Source organism: Salvelinus sp. IW2-2015, linkage group LG16, assembly GCF_002910315.2.
Source record: "Salvelinus sp. IW2-2015 linkage group LG16, ASM291031v2, whole genome shotgun sequence".
Lineage (NCBI taxonomy): Eukaryota > Metazoa > Chordata > Actinopteri > Salmoniformes > Salmonidae > Salvelinus > Salvelinus sp. IW2-2015.
In genome coordinates this window covers 7,577,005-7,595,245 of record NC_036856.1, presented here as the reverse complement: position 1 = coordinate 7,595,245, position 18,241 = coordinate 7,577,005, and the positions used below count along the sequence as shown (strand labels likewise).

The following is an 18,241-nucleotide window of genomic DNA, read 5'->3' as shown; positions in this document are numbered from 1 at the left end:
CTGATGGCTTCTTCCTGCATGCAGGGCTTCAAAAGCAGACAACGTTATGGACAAACATTTAGCCCATGAAGTCATAAAGTGGGGCCGAGTTAAACCACATTGCCGGGGCCTTGCCAAGCCTGACAAGACAGTAAATCAGAGAAGAAGTGGTCTTRAAAAAAAACAGTCAGAAACTCCGACCGGTTTCAAAGTTCGGCCCTCCTAAATCACCCAGCTATAAACACTTTATAATGCACTTATAAACATCGGGCCTGATTAATTAAGCTCCCGCAGGGGGTTGTGGGTGGACAGACAGATTGTGAAGACTATGAAACTCTCTGGGAGCTTTCAAAGTCCAGGAACTTTCAAAGTKCCCTCTGTTTTTTTTCGGAGTTTGAAAGCTAAATTGATCAATCACCACCATGTGTTTCTGGTCTCCGAGGAATGGTCCGGGCGGTTTACAAAATGTCCGCCATGCATGTGGCTTGCTTGCCCACGTTGGATTTGAGGGTAGTGAGAATGTGGCAAGAATGCTTTTGGTGTGTGGAAGGGTGGAAGGGAAGAGGCTGTGCCAGGCGCTAGCGCATGTTTAGAGGCTGTCATAGCCAACCATCAGGGAGGAATCTGTCCCCCCAGACCCCCCCCCCAGACCCACCAATCACCACATGTAGGTGACAGTTGGAGAGGGGCGGGCCAAGACTGCCATGATTGATTGCAAGACCACAAATAGCTTGCATGCATTAGCTCTCCCTTACATCCATACAAAAAAACACACACACACACACACACACACACACACACACACACAAACACACACACCCCTGGCTGCCTTGCTATTGATATTTGGATCTGTCCTGATGTTCTTCCCTTAACGAGGTCATTTCCAACAACACGTCACGGAGCTCAATCAAAGACTGAGCACTGCAGCATCGCTACATCAAACCCTTCCCTCAATTTGCCTCCARTGGCCCTTAATGARGGGCAATGCTGCTGGAACGACGGGAAGTGAGGGAGAGGAAGAGAAGGGAGAAGGCAGGGGGGTGGTATTGATCTATCGAGACATAATGCACTATTTGGATCCTGAAAGCGAGATGGCGATGGCCGCATGCACTCAGGGAAAATAGAAAGAAAATATGCAGAGACGATAGGCGGTATCCATTTAAGACCCCCCCCCTCCCCAATACATGTTTTATGGAAAGAGAATTACATCTAATAGACCACAGGTTTACATCCGCAGCGTGGCCTTAGGAGGATTATTACATTCCCTGCGTAGTTACCGCGTAGTTACACGTGAGGATACCGCCGCCTGATTGGCCGAGGGGAGTAACACAGAAGTGCAACCCGTGCACTTTTCGATATCCCCCTAAAAAAAAGGTAATGCAGTGAGATGAAGGAAGAGAAGTAGTAGGTGGAGCGCCCCGCCCTGTCCCCCTGTTTCCTCGGCCGCTCCCCTGTCCCCCTGTTTCCTCGGCCGCTCCCCTGTTTCCTCGGCCGCTCCTGTCCCCTGTTTCCTCGGGTCCCCTGTCCCCCTGTTTCCTCGCCGCTCCCCTGTCCCCCTGTTCCTCGCCGCTCCCCTGTTTCCTCGGCTGCTCCCCGGTCCCCCTGTTTTCCTCGGCCGCTCCCTGTCCCCCTGTTTCCTCGCCGCCCCCTGTTTCTCGGCTGCTCCCCTGCGCCCTGTTTCCTCGGCCGCTCCCTGTCCCCCTGTTCCTCGCGCCGCTCCCTGTCCCCTGTTTCCTCGGCCGCTTCCCCTGTCCCCTGTTTCCATCAAGGCCGCCTCCCCTTGTCCCCCTGTTCCTCGCCGCTCACACACACACACTAACATAAGCTCTGGCAGTCCATAATAGAAGATGGACCCCGTCAGACTGGATGAAGGCGTATGTCTCTCAATGCTCTCACCGCTCGGAGATCACATCAGATGTGAGGCTGCGCCGACTTAATTCTTATTTAGATTCACTATTTTTCTGTGGCAGACGGGGAGGGGGGGGGAGTAGGAGAGGGAAAGATGGGTGAATAGAGGAGTCAAGAAGTTAGGAATGAGGAGAGGAGAGGCTGTTGTGGAGAAGTGGGAGGGTGACGTGTTTCACAAAATGCATGCCTGTTCATCGGGGGTGTTGATATGATGACCGAGAAACAAAGTGGCATGCAGGAAGAGAGGCCAGGCAAGCTCACACAGAGAGAAGGGAAGGGGGTTGATCTCTGGTCTGGTGCGATAAGCGGCGGGGGGGGGCAGCAGAGGCGGGGGTAGTGGGGGGGGTGACTGGAGAAGATCCGTACACTGCAGCTAGATGTGGACCCGGCCCTTCTGACACTTATTCCAACCCCCCAGATTAGCTGTCATCTGATGCCAGGTCTGCCTGAACCACCACTCCCCCTTCATAACCTCGCACCCCCATCCTGGCTCCTCTGCCCCTTGCTTTTCTACGCTGAGCCAATGAGCTACAGTCTATCTGGCGGGCTTCCACCAACATGGCTGGTGTTTGTGCAATGGTTTATCGCAACAAGACGCAAAATGGCCTTCCCACCAGAGCCCTGTGAAGGATTACGGGCCTCTTTGAGGATCTCACTCATGGCGCGACTGATAAGGACAGTCGAGGGAGAAGTGACGCGCCGTCCAAGGGGGACTGTTTGGGGGTGACCTATTCGGGGGTCAGTCTGTGAATTTGGGGTCAGTGTGTCAAACCTCTCATATTGGCTTCAGAGTTATGTGTGGCTAATTACGAAACACAACGGCCCGTAATTATGTAGTGCACACACCAAGACCAGATTTCACACTTAAAGAAACAGTTCCTATGTGTAAACCATCTGTAGAACCATCTCATGGATTGAATTTGTGATTATCTATGATTTGTTCATGGCGATTTAGAAAAGGCATTAGGTTATGGTCTCAGCATTAACTGCGTTAGGTCTAGGGGCAGGTGTGTCAACAGAGGCAGGAGGTATCAAAGCATTTTAGACCTCCTCAGTCAGGAAGCCCGTCAAATCACATTCCCATTATGCTCTTCAGAGTGGAAGAGATCAAATCCAGTTCCACTGGGGGGGGACACGACTTGTCACTTAAGCTGCAGCTGGAAAATGGCCAGGGAAAATCCAAGTGGAGGGTGGATATTTGGAATGGGATTGAGCCAGACAGAGGACTGTGACATGGAGAAAGTGGAGATGGAACCACACAATCATCTTCTGGGCCGTGATTTGAGCCCTTGCGTTTCAGTTAATAGCTATGGCAGGGATGGCTATATAGCCCCCTGTAAACTCGCACACGGCGCCACTCTCTGGAATTTCGCTATTAAAGGGTCAGATCTGTGGCACCGTGCAGGTGCTCAATTTGTATCGAAATTGCCCAGAGCGGCAAACTCATTTAGCCAGAGCTGGGCGAGAGACAGGGCCCTGTGAAAGAGCTTAATGAAGCCGGCCTCACTCTGTAAACCCCTGTCAATCTCCAGACCCTCTTCTCCTCCTGCTCCCGTTCTCCTTCTCTTCCTCGTCCTCCTCGCCTAGCGCCTTCATCCATATAGAATAGTAGCATCATGTTGAGTTATCTTCAGCTGTCTGTATCCGCTGCACAAGTTGTATCCAAACGATGGCCAGTGCTGTTCGTTGTGGAGATGTTTTGGGTTCCAGGTCTATTGTAGATCCAAGTCTGTTTTGAGTTGCTTCGGATAAAAGTTGTCTGCGAAATGCCATTCTATTTCTTATCTGTCGRCGTAATTTCTCCTCAGACACACCATACTTGTCCTGTCTCATCCGCAGGTTTCTCCATGGGGAGTACACCGTGGAGGTGGCCATCAACGACTACCTGGACATCTACTGCCCCCACTACGCGGACCCGCTCCCCCTGGAGCGCATGGAGCGTTACATCCTCTTCATGGTCAACTACGACGGCTACACCACCTGCGACCACCGCATGAAGGGCTTCAAGCGCTGGGAGTGCAACCGGCCACAGAGCCCCAACGGACCGCTCAAGTTCTCCGAGAAGTTCCAGCTCTTCACTCCCTTCTCACTAGGCTTCGAGTTCCGGCCGGGTCACGAGTATTACTATATCTGTAAGTGGAAAAGTTGTCACATGGACGAATGTCACACACACACACACACACACATACACACACACTGCTGCCTTACAGATACATGTTATGTCTCCTATTTGAGGTTTCAGGTAGAAATGATTGCCCGGCACTGACACACCTTCTTTGGCTGATCAAGGACTTGATGATCAGTTGATTAGGAGAGTCTGGTCTGTAAGTGCTTGACTGGAACAAAAATGTGCACCCCTGTGTACTGGTCCTTAGCACCAGGATTATGAAGCACCTTGCTTCTTAGCCGATGGGTCACATGGCCTAGTAACACGGATCTAATTGGCTATTAGCTATTGGCTGCATTCAAGTCAGGACCAGTCAGGCTTCTGGTGAAGGAGTAACTTCAGCCAATAGAAATCTTAATCAGACCCCAATATTGTGACACCCTTTTATTTCACCCCCCCCCCCCACACTGGTTATGTCCCCAAGTAAGTAATGACTTTGGACCCCCCCACTGACTACACAAAACAGACACAGTTGTGACCCATCAAGAATATTCAGCGCTGTCAACCATCGCTCTTTAGTTGATGGATATCAGGGAATGTCATTTGGGTTTGACATGTTCGTTTTTTGGTCGTTTGAAGGATGATTTTATCCAATTGGGTGGGAAGCGGGGGAGGAAGCCACAATAGCGGTAGTTTAATTAATAGGCTTTGCGTTGTGGTGTAATTTTTCTGCCATGGATGGGTGCCAGGGCTAGAAACCATACAGGAACGGGCTGTTCAAACCCACATGTCCTTGTATTTACTAGATAATTGTTAACTGGTATTTATTTGAAGTAATTAAATATAATCGTGAACCAGTTGGTTCCAATTTATGGTCCTTGCGCTAATTGATTGAATGAAAACAAAAGATAGTTATTGAGGCAAAAGCGATGTCATTATGCTGTTACAATGTAAATTCCAGGTAAACAACGAACCGTGAACTAAAGCCATAGCCTGTAACTAAACAGGCGTACTGTTACCAATCACAACATTCAGCGGCCAAACCAGAGGGGAGCCCCGGACAAATCGTTTATCTCTGGCTTTCGGTTGACTTGTCCGTCTGCGTTTTTTTGCCTGACCTGCCATCCTTTTGTGTGGCACCCTGGCGCATCCCATCTCCTTCCACCCTTGATGAAAATGTCAATTTGTCAAATGGCAAGCGAGCTATTAGCTGGGTGCTTAGCTTCACAGGGTGAGATCGGTGCAAGACCAGTTAGCGGTGCCCTCATGCGGAACGCCTCAAATTATGCTGATTGGTCAAATCATATTTAGCCGAGGGAATTTGATGGGGTAATTGTGTCCTTCTGGCTCCGGACCGTGGTCATTACCATTTTTTGGACGTGAGGCGTTGAAAGCCATTAGTGGTGCGGTGGGTTGAAAGCGGCCAGGGTGGCGTGCTCTCCAGACAGGCCTGACACCTTGCCTACCGGACGCTCCACGCCACTTCAATTTCAAGGTCGCGCGCGGCACGCCACTTCCCATTTCCCCTCCATCGGGAGCCGTTACCCCCCCCCCCCCCCCCCTCCGTGGTCATTCCCGGTGCGGTGTGTCCATGAGCATGACAGGACAGGCGTGGGTTTGCCAGGGTGAATCTTGTCCCTGTTTTGCTAATGGCCCTGTGAAAGGTGTCCTTTGGTCTGATGGAAAGGCCCCCTGCTGGGCACAGGCAGGGAAAAGGCTCAGAGCGGCATGCCGGATGCATTAATGAGGCAATTTCTGTTCCTTTTTTGTTTTTTCTCTCCAATCCCCTCTGTCTGTGCCCCCCTGTCTCTCCTTCTCGTTCATCTTTTCCCTTGGTTTTTCCAAAATAGGAAAAACTTTAGAACATAAAAAATATAGTGAGTTTCAGGGGTGGGTGTAACATGAGGACTTTTCATGTTATATTAATAAAACTCATTAACTGGGTTGCTCTGATTCTCTCTGTGTGTGCCCTTGTGTTGCTAGGGGGATGCCACTTAGCCCACAGGAGAAAAGGTGACATGACACCGCCTTGRGATGCTAAATCCTGTGGCGGACCGAACCGCTAGAAAGACAGGCACACGACAGACAGCAATTCTGAGATTCGGCACACAGCACATGACTCATGTGTGATGTGAAGGGAGATGAGGAGAGATCAGGATCATTTTAAAGCACAGTGCTACTCAGCAGCTCATCATTTCTAGCTGTTCACTGCCATCTGTTGTTGGTAAGGCCCAACTTAAATCACAAAGACAAGAAATTCCGCGTTATAAGACTATAATTATTTTTATTTGCCTCTATGATATGATACACCCAAACTGTACAATATGGTATTGTATATGTTTTACTTTATGTATTTAAAATATTTAAAAAATCATGTTTTTAGACAGCTTTTCATGATGACATTTCTAAGAAGTGGGAGTGTGAGTACAGTACTGTAGCCTGCCAGTTGTGACAGTATTATAAATCCATAACTCGCAGGGACCAGTTGTGACAGTATTTCGACAGCACCCCTGTGTGACAAGATCAGGGCCGGGGACCACATATAGGGCGGCTCTATACCTCAACCCAGCCCCCCTGGCCCGTCACTCACTGCAATGTGTATGGATGCCGCCCCTCCAACATATGGTATATATTTCAATGCTTATTATCCTCTGGGTGATGGAAAGGTATTTAGGCTGAGGGAAAAGAGTGGAAGGGGGGCTGGGGGGGTGCTGCAATGTCTAAACATCCCCCCTCCTAACCAGTGGGGCGTCCCTCGACTTATTATACTCTGCGGGATGTTGTCACTCCTGGAATGGAGGAGTGGAGGGAAGACAGAGGACTGGCAACAAAAAGAAAAGTCAGTTCAAAGTTAGCATTCAGTGTCTGACGATTCTTCCCCGTCCTGAGCTGTTTTTAATGTACTCCGCCCCGTAGCTCCTAGCCAGGCCCCGCATTGTGTGGCCCTTTGTCCCCAACAGCAGCCGAGGCTGGGAAGCAGTTTGCCCCGCCATTCAGCACTCCTTTTTTTCTCCCCTCCCTTAGAAAATGATTTGGCTACTACCAATATTGTAGCTGTCATGGCCCCTGGAGTGTTAGGGCAAAGGGGGATGCTTGAGAAGTCGGGTGTGGGTAGTTACCGGGGTAAAAGGGGGCTTAGTTTGGTTATCTGTGAACAAAGGGGCACGTCCATCACCCCTAATGTGACCTCCTTACCCCCAACTCCCAGGCGTGATGGGTTAGTGGTGGCACAGAGCCCTATCAGGCAGTGGTTTTTGAGACTTCTATGCTTCTGCATCTCCACACACACACACACACACACACACAAACACACACACACACACACACACACACACAGAGTTGTGACTGCTCAGTCACTGCCACCACCAATAACAATGCCCCCACCCATGTGCACTCGTGCAAATACCAAATACACACACTCAAACGCAAACCTAAAGAAAACACACACACACCCCACACCCCAACTAGAAACACACACATAGACACACGTTTTAAATGGAAGTCTCAAGTTAGGTTGGGAGAATAATGTTTAGAGAGAGGAATAAGTGACAGATGCCTTTGCATTTATGCACTATATGTGTTTTGTGGATGTGTGCTATGTCAGTGTGTTGTTTGTGTGTTCGTTTTGTGTGTCTTTAGTTGGCTTCATGTTATTCTGTCTAGACTATAATCTATGTGCCGCATTCCGGGCATTTACCCCACCAAATACGGAGCCATTTTAAAAGACCAATTACCAAAAATGCTGTTGCAGGAGAGTGGCCATTTTGGTGCCTGATATTTGTTTTTAATGGCAACAAAATCGGTGTTCTTTTTTTTMGGATTCCCGAGAGACAAAATGAAACATAATTTGCCATGGTTAAATTAGAAAAGTACTGCTTTAAATTTTGGTCACAAAAGACTACTCTTTTGACAGAAAAAAAAATGCTTTTTCAAGGTTAATTTAGAATGCAGCARTACGCCCAAAGTCTCTTTCTGCTTCTCTCACTGGTTCTTTCCAGTGATGCTATTAGCATATCAGAGGTTGCATGGAGTTGTTGTTTTCCCTCACTGAGCCATATGTTGTGTGAGTACACTGAGACACTTGGACCGTGGAGTAGTGGAGTTTTGTCCTTTAGCACTCCCATTCACAGTAACAGCCTGCTAAGGGATTAGCGAGCCACGCTAACGTCTCTGCACACACAGCACCTGGTCACTGAGGCCTTCCAAGTTCCAACTCTGGTGGCAATGTCAGAGGGACAGGGTCACACAAGAAGACGGGTCAAAAGCTCCTCAGGTGTGACAAACTTGACCTCTGGCCCCCAAATTCTTCTACCAAGATGGCCGCCGTTTTTCACAGGCTATCATCCACAATTGCACCCTGGCCCTCAGCTGGGTTGCTTTTAAAATAGGGTGGATGCATTTTCTTTTGCGGGGAGACTGAAAGTTGACTGAAATGAGTGCCTGATGGATCACCTCTGTGAAATCTCGGTCCATTGAGGGTGGGACATTTCAGTTATAGCRRTCTAATGGAACATACTTACCTTCTTTCCCAGCCAGTATAATTTGAGCTATTTTCTCTGAGATCTGACAAGAAAAATGCTGCTGAATGTGTTATTCATTAACAAACATATGCTTGTGTGTATTTCTCGTTCTCTCTTTCTTTCTCTTTCTCTCGCTCTCGCTCTCTCGTTCCAGCGTCTCCACACCCTAACCTTGTCGGGAAACCCTGCTTGAAGTTGAAAGTCTATGTCAAGCCCACAAGTGAGTATTRTTTTCTCTATCCAGTCTTCAGGGAATGTCGTGTGAAATTGCTTACACTCAATTTTGGTAACACTAGCCTTCCTTCAGATTCAAAACCTTATTTTTCTAACTTTGCCAATAACTTTGCCATGTTAAGAATGGGTCTAGTCAGCAAAAGAGACAGTAACATATTATATGAGGTTGTAGAGCTCTCCATCACACCAATCGTGCATTAAATTGTTCTATAGTCATCCACAAGTATTAATGTCTACAAATAAATAGAAATGTGTTAACTTATCACACAGATGGTTCAAAGTTTTACCAAACAGGCAAGGCAACTGTTTTAGTTCAGTTTTCATACGACACTCTCCGAGCACTTGGAGAGCACTCAACTATGAAATGTGCACCAGTTCAATCAGCCAAAAAGAGGAGCTCCTCTGACGCGACTTTCGCTTTTGGACGTGCACCTCGCTGTTTACAGTCCCTGGTGACGTTAGTTAATATCCGGCGAGCAGCTAGCTACGGCACGTTGTTTCCATCCGGAATATTAACGAGGCGACCACCCATTTTATAATCCTCCTCCACATTTACTGGATTGTTGACCAGAATGTGGTGTATTTAGTTTTAGGTGTTTCTTTTCAATAAAATCAAATCCAATTTTATTTGTCACATGCGCCGAATACTACAGGTGTAGACCTCACAATGAAATGCTTACTTACAAGTCCTTAACCAACAATGCAGTTTTAAGAAAAATCTTTAAAGTCTTTACTAAATAAACTGAAGTAAACATTAAAAACTAAATTTAAAAAATTAAAGAGCAACAGTAAAATAACAGTAACGAGGCTATATACGGGGGGTACCGGTACAGAGTCAATGTGCGAAGGCACAMGTTAGTCGAGGTAATATGTACATGTAGGTAGAGGTAAAGTGACTATGCATAGATTATAAAAAGAGAGTCACAGCAGTGTAAAAAGTCAGGATGCTCTCGATGGTGCAGCTGTAGAARTTTTTGAGGATCTGAGGACCCATGCCAAATCTTTTCAGTCTCCTGAGGGGGAATAGGCATTGTCGTTCCCTCTTCACGACTATCTTGGTGTGTTTGGACCATGACAGTTCATTGGTGATGTGGACACCAAGGAACTTGAAGCTCTCAACCTACTCACTACAGCCCCATCGATGAGAATGGGGGCGTGCTCGGCCCTCCTCTTCCTGTAGTCCACGATCATATCCTTTGTCTTGATCACGTTGAGGGAAAGGTTGTTATCCTGGCACCACACTGCCAGGTCTCTGACCTCCTCCCTATAGGCTGTCTCACTGTTGTCGGTGATCAGTTCTACCACTGTTGTGTCGTCAGAAAACTTAATGTGTTGAAGTCATGCTTGGCCATGCAGTCATGGGTGAACAGGGAGTATAGGAGGGGACTGAGCACGCACCCCTGATGGGCCCCTGTGTTGAGGATCAGAGTGGCAGATGATGGTCTACTTGAAACATGTTGGTATTACAGACTCGGTCAGGGACAGGTTGAAAATGTCAGTAAAGACACTTGCCAGCTAGTCAGCGCATGCTCGGAGTACATGTCCTGGTAATCTGTCTGGCCCTGCGGCCTTGTGAATGTTGACCTGTTTAAAGGTCTTACTCACATCGGCTACGGAGAGCGTGATCYCACAGTCGTCCYGGAACAGCTGGTGCTTTCATGCATGCTTCAGTGTTGCTTGCCTRGAAGCTCGTCTGGTAGGCCCGTGTCACTGGGCAGCTGGCGGCTACGTTAGGTTATAAAATGTGTAAACTGTCATGCAATTTTTTTCTCAGCAGTCCCACAAATCTCTCATTCTAAGCCCATATTAAKCCAGGAAAGGTAGACAAACAGAACCTAAAGTAGCAGGCGTTAAAGATACATCAGAGCGCGACATTCTGGTCCTGACAGGAGAAAAAAACTGTTGGGGGAGGTTCTCTTCTGCACTCTTCGGCCAATCCAGTAAATGTGGAGGAGGAGTTAAGATGGTGTCGCCTTGTTTACGCTCAAAAGAGGAAGTCGCGTCACAGGCTCTCTTCCATTTCCCCTGAAAACCGGATAAATCCGGTTGTTAGCGACCCCGCTGAGGGTGGTCAGAGCCTAACCTGCAAAGCCCTCTGCTTCTTGATTGATGAGGGTAAATCTTTGTTCCGTCTCTGTCTTTGCTCAGCACACTATCATCCAGACCCCTGTTCAGAACTGCTTTAGGATCCCAGTTTAAGCACTAGGACTAGGACTCGGAAACTACACACACACACACACACACACACCACACACACACACACACACACACACACACACACACACACACACACACACACTGCAGTCAGAGGTACATGCTGCTGCCCTCTGGGCACAGTCTGGTGGAAATAATTCATCTGACAAGGTCAAGATAACAATCCAAACGCTGACATCCGACTAGTCATCATTCACCAAAGCTTGATGCTGTGGCGTCCCATAGGGATCTGTTTTCGGGACAGTTTTACAAGTCACAGCAGCAGCAGGCACCGGAGCTGGTATTAGCCATTTAAAAATGGGGTTTAAAGTCGACTTAACCTCAGACCAGCTTCATGTGCGAGGTGACGTTCTCCGCTGCTCGTTTAAACGCCAACTTCATGTAGTAGAGCTCCGCAGGTTGCACTGTAGCGTTATARACATCAAATGTTCCTATGTTGCAAAACCCTACGGGTCATTATGGAGGAATTACGAAGCACCCACAAGGTACAGTATTTTTCCGGGCTCATACACTGTTGTAGACCTATGCCTTTCCATAAGCATTGTTGTGGAGATTTGAATGGAGAGGTTTTTTCCCCCCAACTGTTTGTTTATCAAGATGCTTTTAAAAGGCATCAGAGACAGAGACATGGCCAGTTAGAACCCAAAGAAAGAGCGGTCCGCGAGCAGACGTWCGTTCTTTCGACTCACAGAAGGCGTTCATTCGTTTCAAGCTGTTTGTACAAAGCCTATGGAGAATGAAAGGTATTAAACTCCCTTCACAGCTCAGACTACTGTGTCAATATTTGGAACGGTGTTATTTGCAGTAATATCCCTGAGCTCTAGTTTGGMGATTTTCATTTGGAGTTTAACCCGACTGGTTGTGCTATTCCATTATCTCTGTATAATTGTGAATACACATGTTAGAGATGATCAATTTCACAGGGCAGTTAAAACAATTARATGTAAATTGAAAGTCATACAGTTAGTCTATTACAGAGTGTTTCAATTGTCAGTTTCCTCTGGTGCTATGGCATATTAGCATGACAGCATTTTTGCCTACTTTTTCCTCCCTGTGCAGTATAGTATAATTAAGATATATTGTTTGAACATGGAATTAAATTGTATATGGTAAGTAAAAGTCATAGTTAATATTAATGCTATAGGCAAAATCCAGTTACCTCAACATTTATAATAGTACACTTTTCAAAAACGACAAAGAATACTGTAGTTTATAACCAAACAATGGCTGATGATCGATTGCTATTTTGCTTTGTTTTTACCGGCGTGTTTCACAGTCAAATTAACTGATTTATATCTCGTAGTCGTTTTTGAAATGACTGTTCAATCACCCGTCAGGTCACAGCCGTTAGACATCAACAAATGTCCACGTAACCCTCGACAGTTAGCAATCCCACAAGTCCATTTACAGTATATTCTCCACGGGCGTAACCAGAAATTAATTGGTGGTTGGGCCTGCATAAATTTGGACGGGCCAATGATTGGATGGGCCTGGCAGGGCCTGGCTCCCCAGTGGGGGGCCTTTGTCCACCCAGGCCCACCCATATCTATGCCCCTGATCTACACTAACAGTATCCCTGAAAGCCATTTGATGCTATGACTGAGGATTGCTCACGCAAGCTCCGGCTCTTTCTTAAAACAAAAGCTTGTACCACTCTCGCTATTTGAATATCTAGAGGAGAAACGCATTTATTTGATACTATGGTTAAATCAGGATTTACGGGTGGATTTGGGTGTGGATTCGCTCGGAAGTTGGGAATTGCATTTCCATAGGCCCGAACGGATCCTGTGTGGATTGGAGATTGTGAAATATATATGTGCATATTTACAATTGCAGTATGGCGGAGAATGCGGGGACCTGTCTGTTTAAGGCCTTTATTATCCAAAACAACCTGGCCTAGCCTCACGCCAGCCTCGGCCCAAACCATTACCATAATTCCTCTCCCTAAGTCTGGTATGTGGCTGTTTATTTTCCATCTGCTCTGAGAGGGTAAAATCCCTAATCTTGTTTGGGAGACGGGGGTTAACCTTGGTTTTTCCCAGAAACKCCCCTTTTTAATGTATTTTGGCGGAATGGAAACAGCCTACTCTTTAATATTTAGTCAGGGAATCCAAAATCAGAAAGCTATTAAAGTCATGTTAAATAGACCTGCTCAAGGGAGAGAGAGACAAGGTGTTGTAGCTCACGTTTAATACYCCTGTACGTAGTACATTTGAGGACACCGTCAGCCTCACGCCTCAACTCTCCTTGAGTCAACCCTCCATTGTCAAGCCTCGACCTCAGATGTCCTAAAATGTGCACCATATGCCAAAGCAGTGTTTAGGCCCCACGCGTTGTTTGATTGGCTGTATCTCCGTCAGTGTGACTCGTGTCTTCAAGACGAGTCTCCCGARGGAGACCTGTCAACAACATGTAGAGCGTCTCACTCTGCTCCTGCATGCCAACTGTGGAGATGACAGTCAACGTGAGAGGTGTAAACAACATTACAGTTGTATGTATGACTATTGACAGAGCATATCTGGGTCACAGGGAAGAAAATAACCAAAAGGCATCAATGTATGCTTTTCCCAGCGATTTGACACAGCCCAGAGACAGCCAGATTGAAACTGCACAAGGATTTAACTGTATTAGAATGGAACCTGTTTGAATCATAACCTCTCCCCCCCCCCCCTTTTTTTTCTCTTTCTCTATCAGATGACTCGGTGTATGAGTCCCCGGAGCCCTTCCTGACAGACGACAGCACCGGTGGCTGTTGCATGGCCGCCCCTTGCCTCTCCCTTATGCTAGCAATGCTGCTCACGCTACTCCTTTCCTGCTCATAGCATCCTGGGCCCGCAGGCCGTACCCCCATTAAACAGCCCCCCACCAGAATCCCTCCACCCCCAGCCCCGATCGACTTCCCCTCAAATCTGCCGCCTCTGACCCCCTATAAAAGGGAGAAAGGGACACGACTCCTCCCCATCTCCCGTCCTCTCCTTCTACCATACCGGTCCACTCTCCTCCACCCCTCGACAGGCACGACCTGGACACCGTAAACTCATACTGCCCCTCCCCCYCCCACCCAGAACCCTCCTCCCTCCAACTCCTCAGCGGAACCCCTGCTTCATGACCACTGGCCTCTGACCCTCAGCACACAGCTCAAGTCCAGTGGGCGATTAAAGGGAGTATTCCTGGGACCAGGAAGGAGTCCCTTAAAGACCTTACAAAAACCGCCTCCCTGCTACCGAGGAGCGCTGGGATGTGCAGGAAGTGGAGGGGGTGGGTTTGAAACGAACTAAGAGGAGGACGAACTCCTCTCCCACCCGTCTTGATTGCCGGTGGATCGACAGTGACCGTTGTCGTCGACAGCGACGTCCTCTCCACTTAAGGACCCTCTCGTGTTCATCTTCYGACTGTTTGCGTTTCTCTATGAGTCTTTGTGCTTTGATAGTGCCCAATAGTGTCCCACCTGTACATGTTCATTCTGTTACAGTGTATTATATCGTTGTATCTTTCTTTGTCACGTCGACTCCTGCAGTGATGGATCATCGCTGAACCGTCTTTCTCTCTCTCTATCGCTCTTCTTTTCTCTCTTCTCGTGTGTCTCTGACCAGTCTCTAATATCCTGGCAATTTCTAGCAGTAGCAATCCAGAGTAGATAAGGACCTTTTCTGTAAATCTGCCAAAGACACTTGTTGAAATTTTATACGGGGGGGGTGACAGGGGTGTGGGACGGTGGCGTTGTGGCTATCCAACGAGGTCGTAAGCAGCCATAGASCTCTGTGTAGACCCTCTGAATCATGCCATGGGGGTCCTATCATGGACAGTAGGTTGACGTTTGTCATGAGTCTTGTCCTGGTGGCAGAACTGAGCGATTTCCCCTTAGATAGGCCAGCTGCAAAGTCTAAATTGGCTATATTGTACAAATTCATGAAAACTAAAATGCAGTTTAAAGTTAGGGATTAGTGTTAGCAGTGTGGGTAAGGTTAGAGTTAGGTTTAAAATCCGATTTTATGACTTTGTGGCTGTGCCAGCTAGTGTCCACTCTGCAGAGCTGCCTCAAGAACAAGATTCATGCCGAAAAGCGCTAACCTGCTTACGGACAGGGCCTTACGGACAGGGCAGTGTAGATTTTTTTTAAAGAATGTTCCTTAAGAAAACAAACAAATGAACCGTATCAAGAATTGCCTTTTTTCCACTGGTGCTGAATTCAAAACGAGTCTCCGTCTCAAGCTGCGGTGCTGAGTAGAAGGGGGACATCCTGTAGTGGTGAAGTGTTTTGTGAATTTCAGGTTTTGCTTTTCGTTTCCCCATCCTTCCCTCCTCTCATTCTCCCACGTGTTCTTCTCTAGCATTCTCTCTAGCCCCCTTCTCTCTGTCTCTCTCATGCTCTGAATGTSAGTTTTCACCGCGTGACGTTTTTTTTGCCGTGTGACACATGCCCATTGCTATGTCAGGTCCCCTTGTCTCAGTCCCAGTACTACGGCTGTGGGCCGCTGGGACTTTKCGGAGATTGAGATAATGGACAATGTGAACTCCCCATGCACTGTGCAACCTAAGGGACCCGGGCCTCCATGGACAGCAATGGGGAGATGGATGGCCCCCAAAATACTAGGAGGTTGGAGTCTCAGTAGCACTTTCACTCACAAAATGGACTCTTCTGTTTCGCGAAGAAGAAAGAAAGAAGAAAGAAAAAGATGGGGACCGATGTGTATGTATGAGGATCATGTTGTGGCTTTGTGATAGAACYCTCCTCTCCACGATCATGACGTTACACAGAGAGCTGGCCTACAACATCCGCAGGAACTCAGAAATAAACCACATTTTAAAAAAAGTTCGCTAAATACAACTTTTATATTTTACTTTATTCCATGTTATTTTTTACTTTACTTTTCAAAAAAGCAGCAGAAATTATTCATATGTGATATGAAATTATAATGTAGACCCTTGAATTACTAGATCGATGATGGGACAGTCTCTGCAGTCAAACACGTCTAGAGAAGTCAGCCGTTTGCTATTGTTGTTGTTGTTTTCCTGCTTGTATCACTATGCATTCTGGTACTTGTAGTCCTGTAATCATTATTTTTAAAGGTGAAGAACATGGTGTGGTTATCAGATCAATTCCTTTTTAGTTGGTTTAAATGTGGATGAAACCTAATTGATTTCATATGAAATGTTCTTGTTTTGGCATAGGAAAGCTATGGGGGAAAATGGAAAAAACACAAATAAAGCTTTTTTGTCTGTAGCGGAAATAGCTCTGGTTTACAGTGTGACATGTCTATACTGTAGGCTACAGAGTGAATACATCATCAAAGTATTCATAACTGCTGTTTCAATCAAACATGAGCTCTCAGCCACTGTTTCGAGTGTCTTTACCTAAAGTAAATTGCAGTCTAATGTTYATAAGCTGTTTTGTAGTTTAAAAGAATGTCTGCATATATTCTTTGAAAAGATTTCTTGTTTTTTGTACATTTTGTTAATGGATGCTTGTCAAAAAAAAKCATTAAAACAGTTCATGCATTCAAGAAATTGAACTTGTTAGAGAGCTGGGGTGGTTTAACATGGCCAAATCTAAGGATCGTCCCTCAAGATTTTCCAAAAGGTAATCAATTTGATGGATTTGCCACTTCTGACAATTCTCTTCCCTGTGATGCATGCCTAGCATAAAACCTATTTTAATCAAAGAACAGACTTTCAGACCTGTGCTGATTGACTTCTAGTGAGTGTTCAGAGGGAAGATCATTTCAGAAATGTATCAATCAGTGTTTGATAATTTCACAACAAATAAAGCTTCCACTAAAAGTGGCCTCTTTGATTTTGGCTTTAAAACCGCGAGCTTATCGCTCGATTCTGTCCGTGTCGCTACATCACCACTTCCCAAAGAGCTGCTCTGACTGGTGTCAGATTGACTCATCTCGCTTAAAAAAAAAGCTACAGAGAACTTTTCTATATCTCATGAAATCAGATGTCCCAGAGGATTTCGCAAAAGGCCTAGGGGGGATTAGAGAATGCTCAATACTTGATACCAGTTCCCTCAAATGATACAAGTTTCTACAGTTTTGATACAGGTTCCCTCAAATTATAACAACTATTGTGTGCTATAATATAATACAAGAAAATWGTAAATGAAATTCGAGCAGAGACACAATACTTAATTATGCCTAAAACCTAAAATACCCAGCACTGGTCCCTCCCTCCATGTTGATCTGAACCATTTCTGTTCTTTCAGAAGAGATGGGGGGGGGAGGGGGGGTTGGAATGGTGGTTGTTAGAAAAGATGTGGAGTCGTGTTCAGGAAATGGGGTTTGATAGCAGTGAATGCTGCAGGTACCTCATGCTGAGGCAAAAACGGGTAACCTGGGAGACTGATAAAGAGGAGATGGGATAATTGAGGGTGCATTGGGATGGGTTTCTCTCTACCATTTCTCTTGTTTTCTATTTTCCCCCACACCATCCCCTGTTGGAGATTCAGCTGGGTGTCTCTCGCTGCTATTTGTTTGCTGAAGCATACTGTGCTTTGTACTTTCAATACATCGCAGCAGTCATATCTGCATTGACCATCTCCAACGGAGATGGCATTACCCCTTATGCAGCACATCTGACCACCTGTAGACGTTGTGAATACATCTCATCTGGCTTCGGTGAGAATATGATTTCCTATAATGACCGTTACATGAGGCCTAGATTTTTCCTCTCCCCGAGACACGCACGTCTATGACTCACGCAAATGTTTGAGTTACGAACACAAAGTTCAAGTTTGGATTCAGCCCATGGGCCTGTAGCTTTCAGATGGAACTCCTGTAATCACAACTGTAATCACAGTTGGACGATGTTAACCCAGTTTTTAAGGCTAATGGAGCAATCTCAATGGCCCTCTGCTGTCTCTGGTTATTGCAGTAATGGTAATGGGCTAGCACAACTGTGGATTTTTTTGATTTCACGGGCCTCTCATCTGTTCTCCATTATAGATATCCTTCTCATGTTTTCAGTCTGCGCATCTAGCACAGGTACAGTACATTGCTAACATTACTAATGTCTATTTATGACTTACTAATCTGGTTTATTCGTGACTTCCTTAACCATGAGAAGGATATGAATTGGCAAACCCTGGAGAAGTGTAAAGAAAAGACCAAAGATACCCCCCTTGGCCAATTACCAGATAAATAGCGTCGCCACTCTTTAGCAACAGGTCTGAAGTTACATGGGGAACTCTTAATAGAAAAACAGACTGATTAGTTATCCTCTGCTCCTGGACTCTCTTCTCTCTCTGGTCCTCTATTGATCCTCATCTTTGTTTTCT

General features: G+C 46.5%; 1 protein-coding gene across 1 annotated transcript in view; it reads left to right on the top strand.

The window, feature by feature from the left end:
* The window catches only part of efna2a (ephrin-A2a), a 143,221-nt gene extending 126,478 nt beyond the window's left edge, over positions 1 to 16,743 (top strand). The window contains exons 2-4 of the mRNA XM_024003877.2: positions 3,727 to 4,019; positions 8,669 to 8,734; positions 13,657 to 16,743. Of these exons, the coding sequence (XP_023859645.1) occupies positions 3,727 to 4,019; positions 8,669 to 8,734; positions 13,657 to 13,784 (487 nt within the window). The 3' untranslated portion in view covers positions 13,785 to 16,743. The remainder of the gene's footprint in view (positions 1 to 3,726; positions 4,020 to 8,668; positions 8,735 to 13,656) is intronic.
* The last annotated feature ends 1,498 nt before the right edge of the window (positions 16,744 to 18,241 follow it).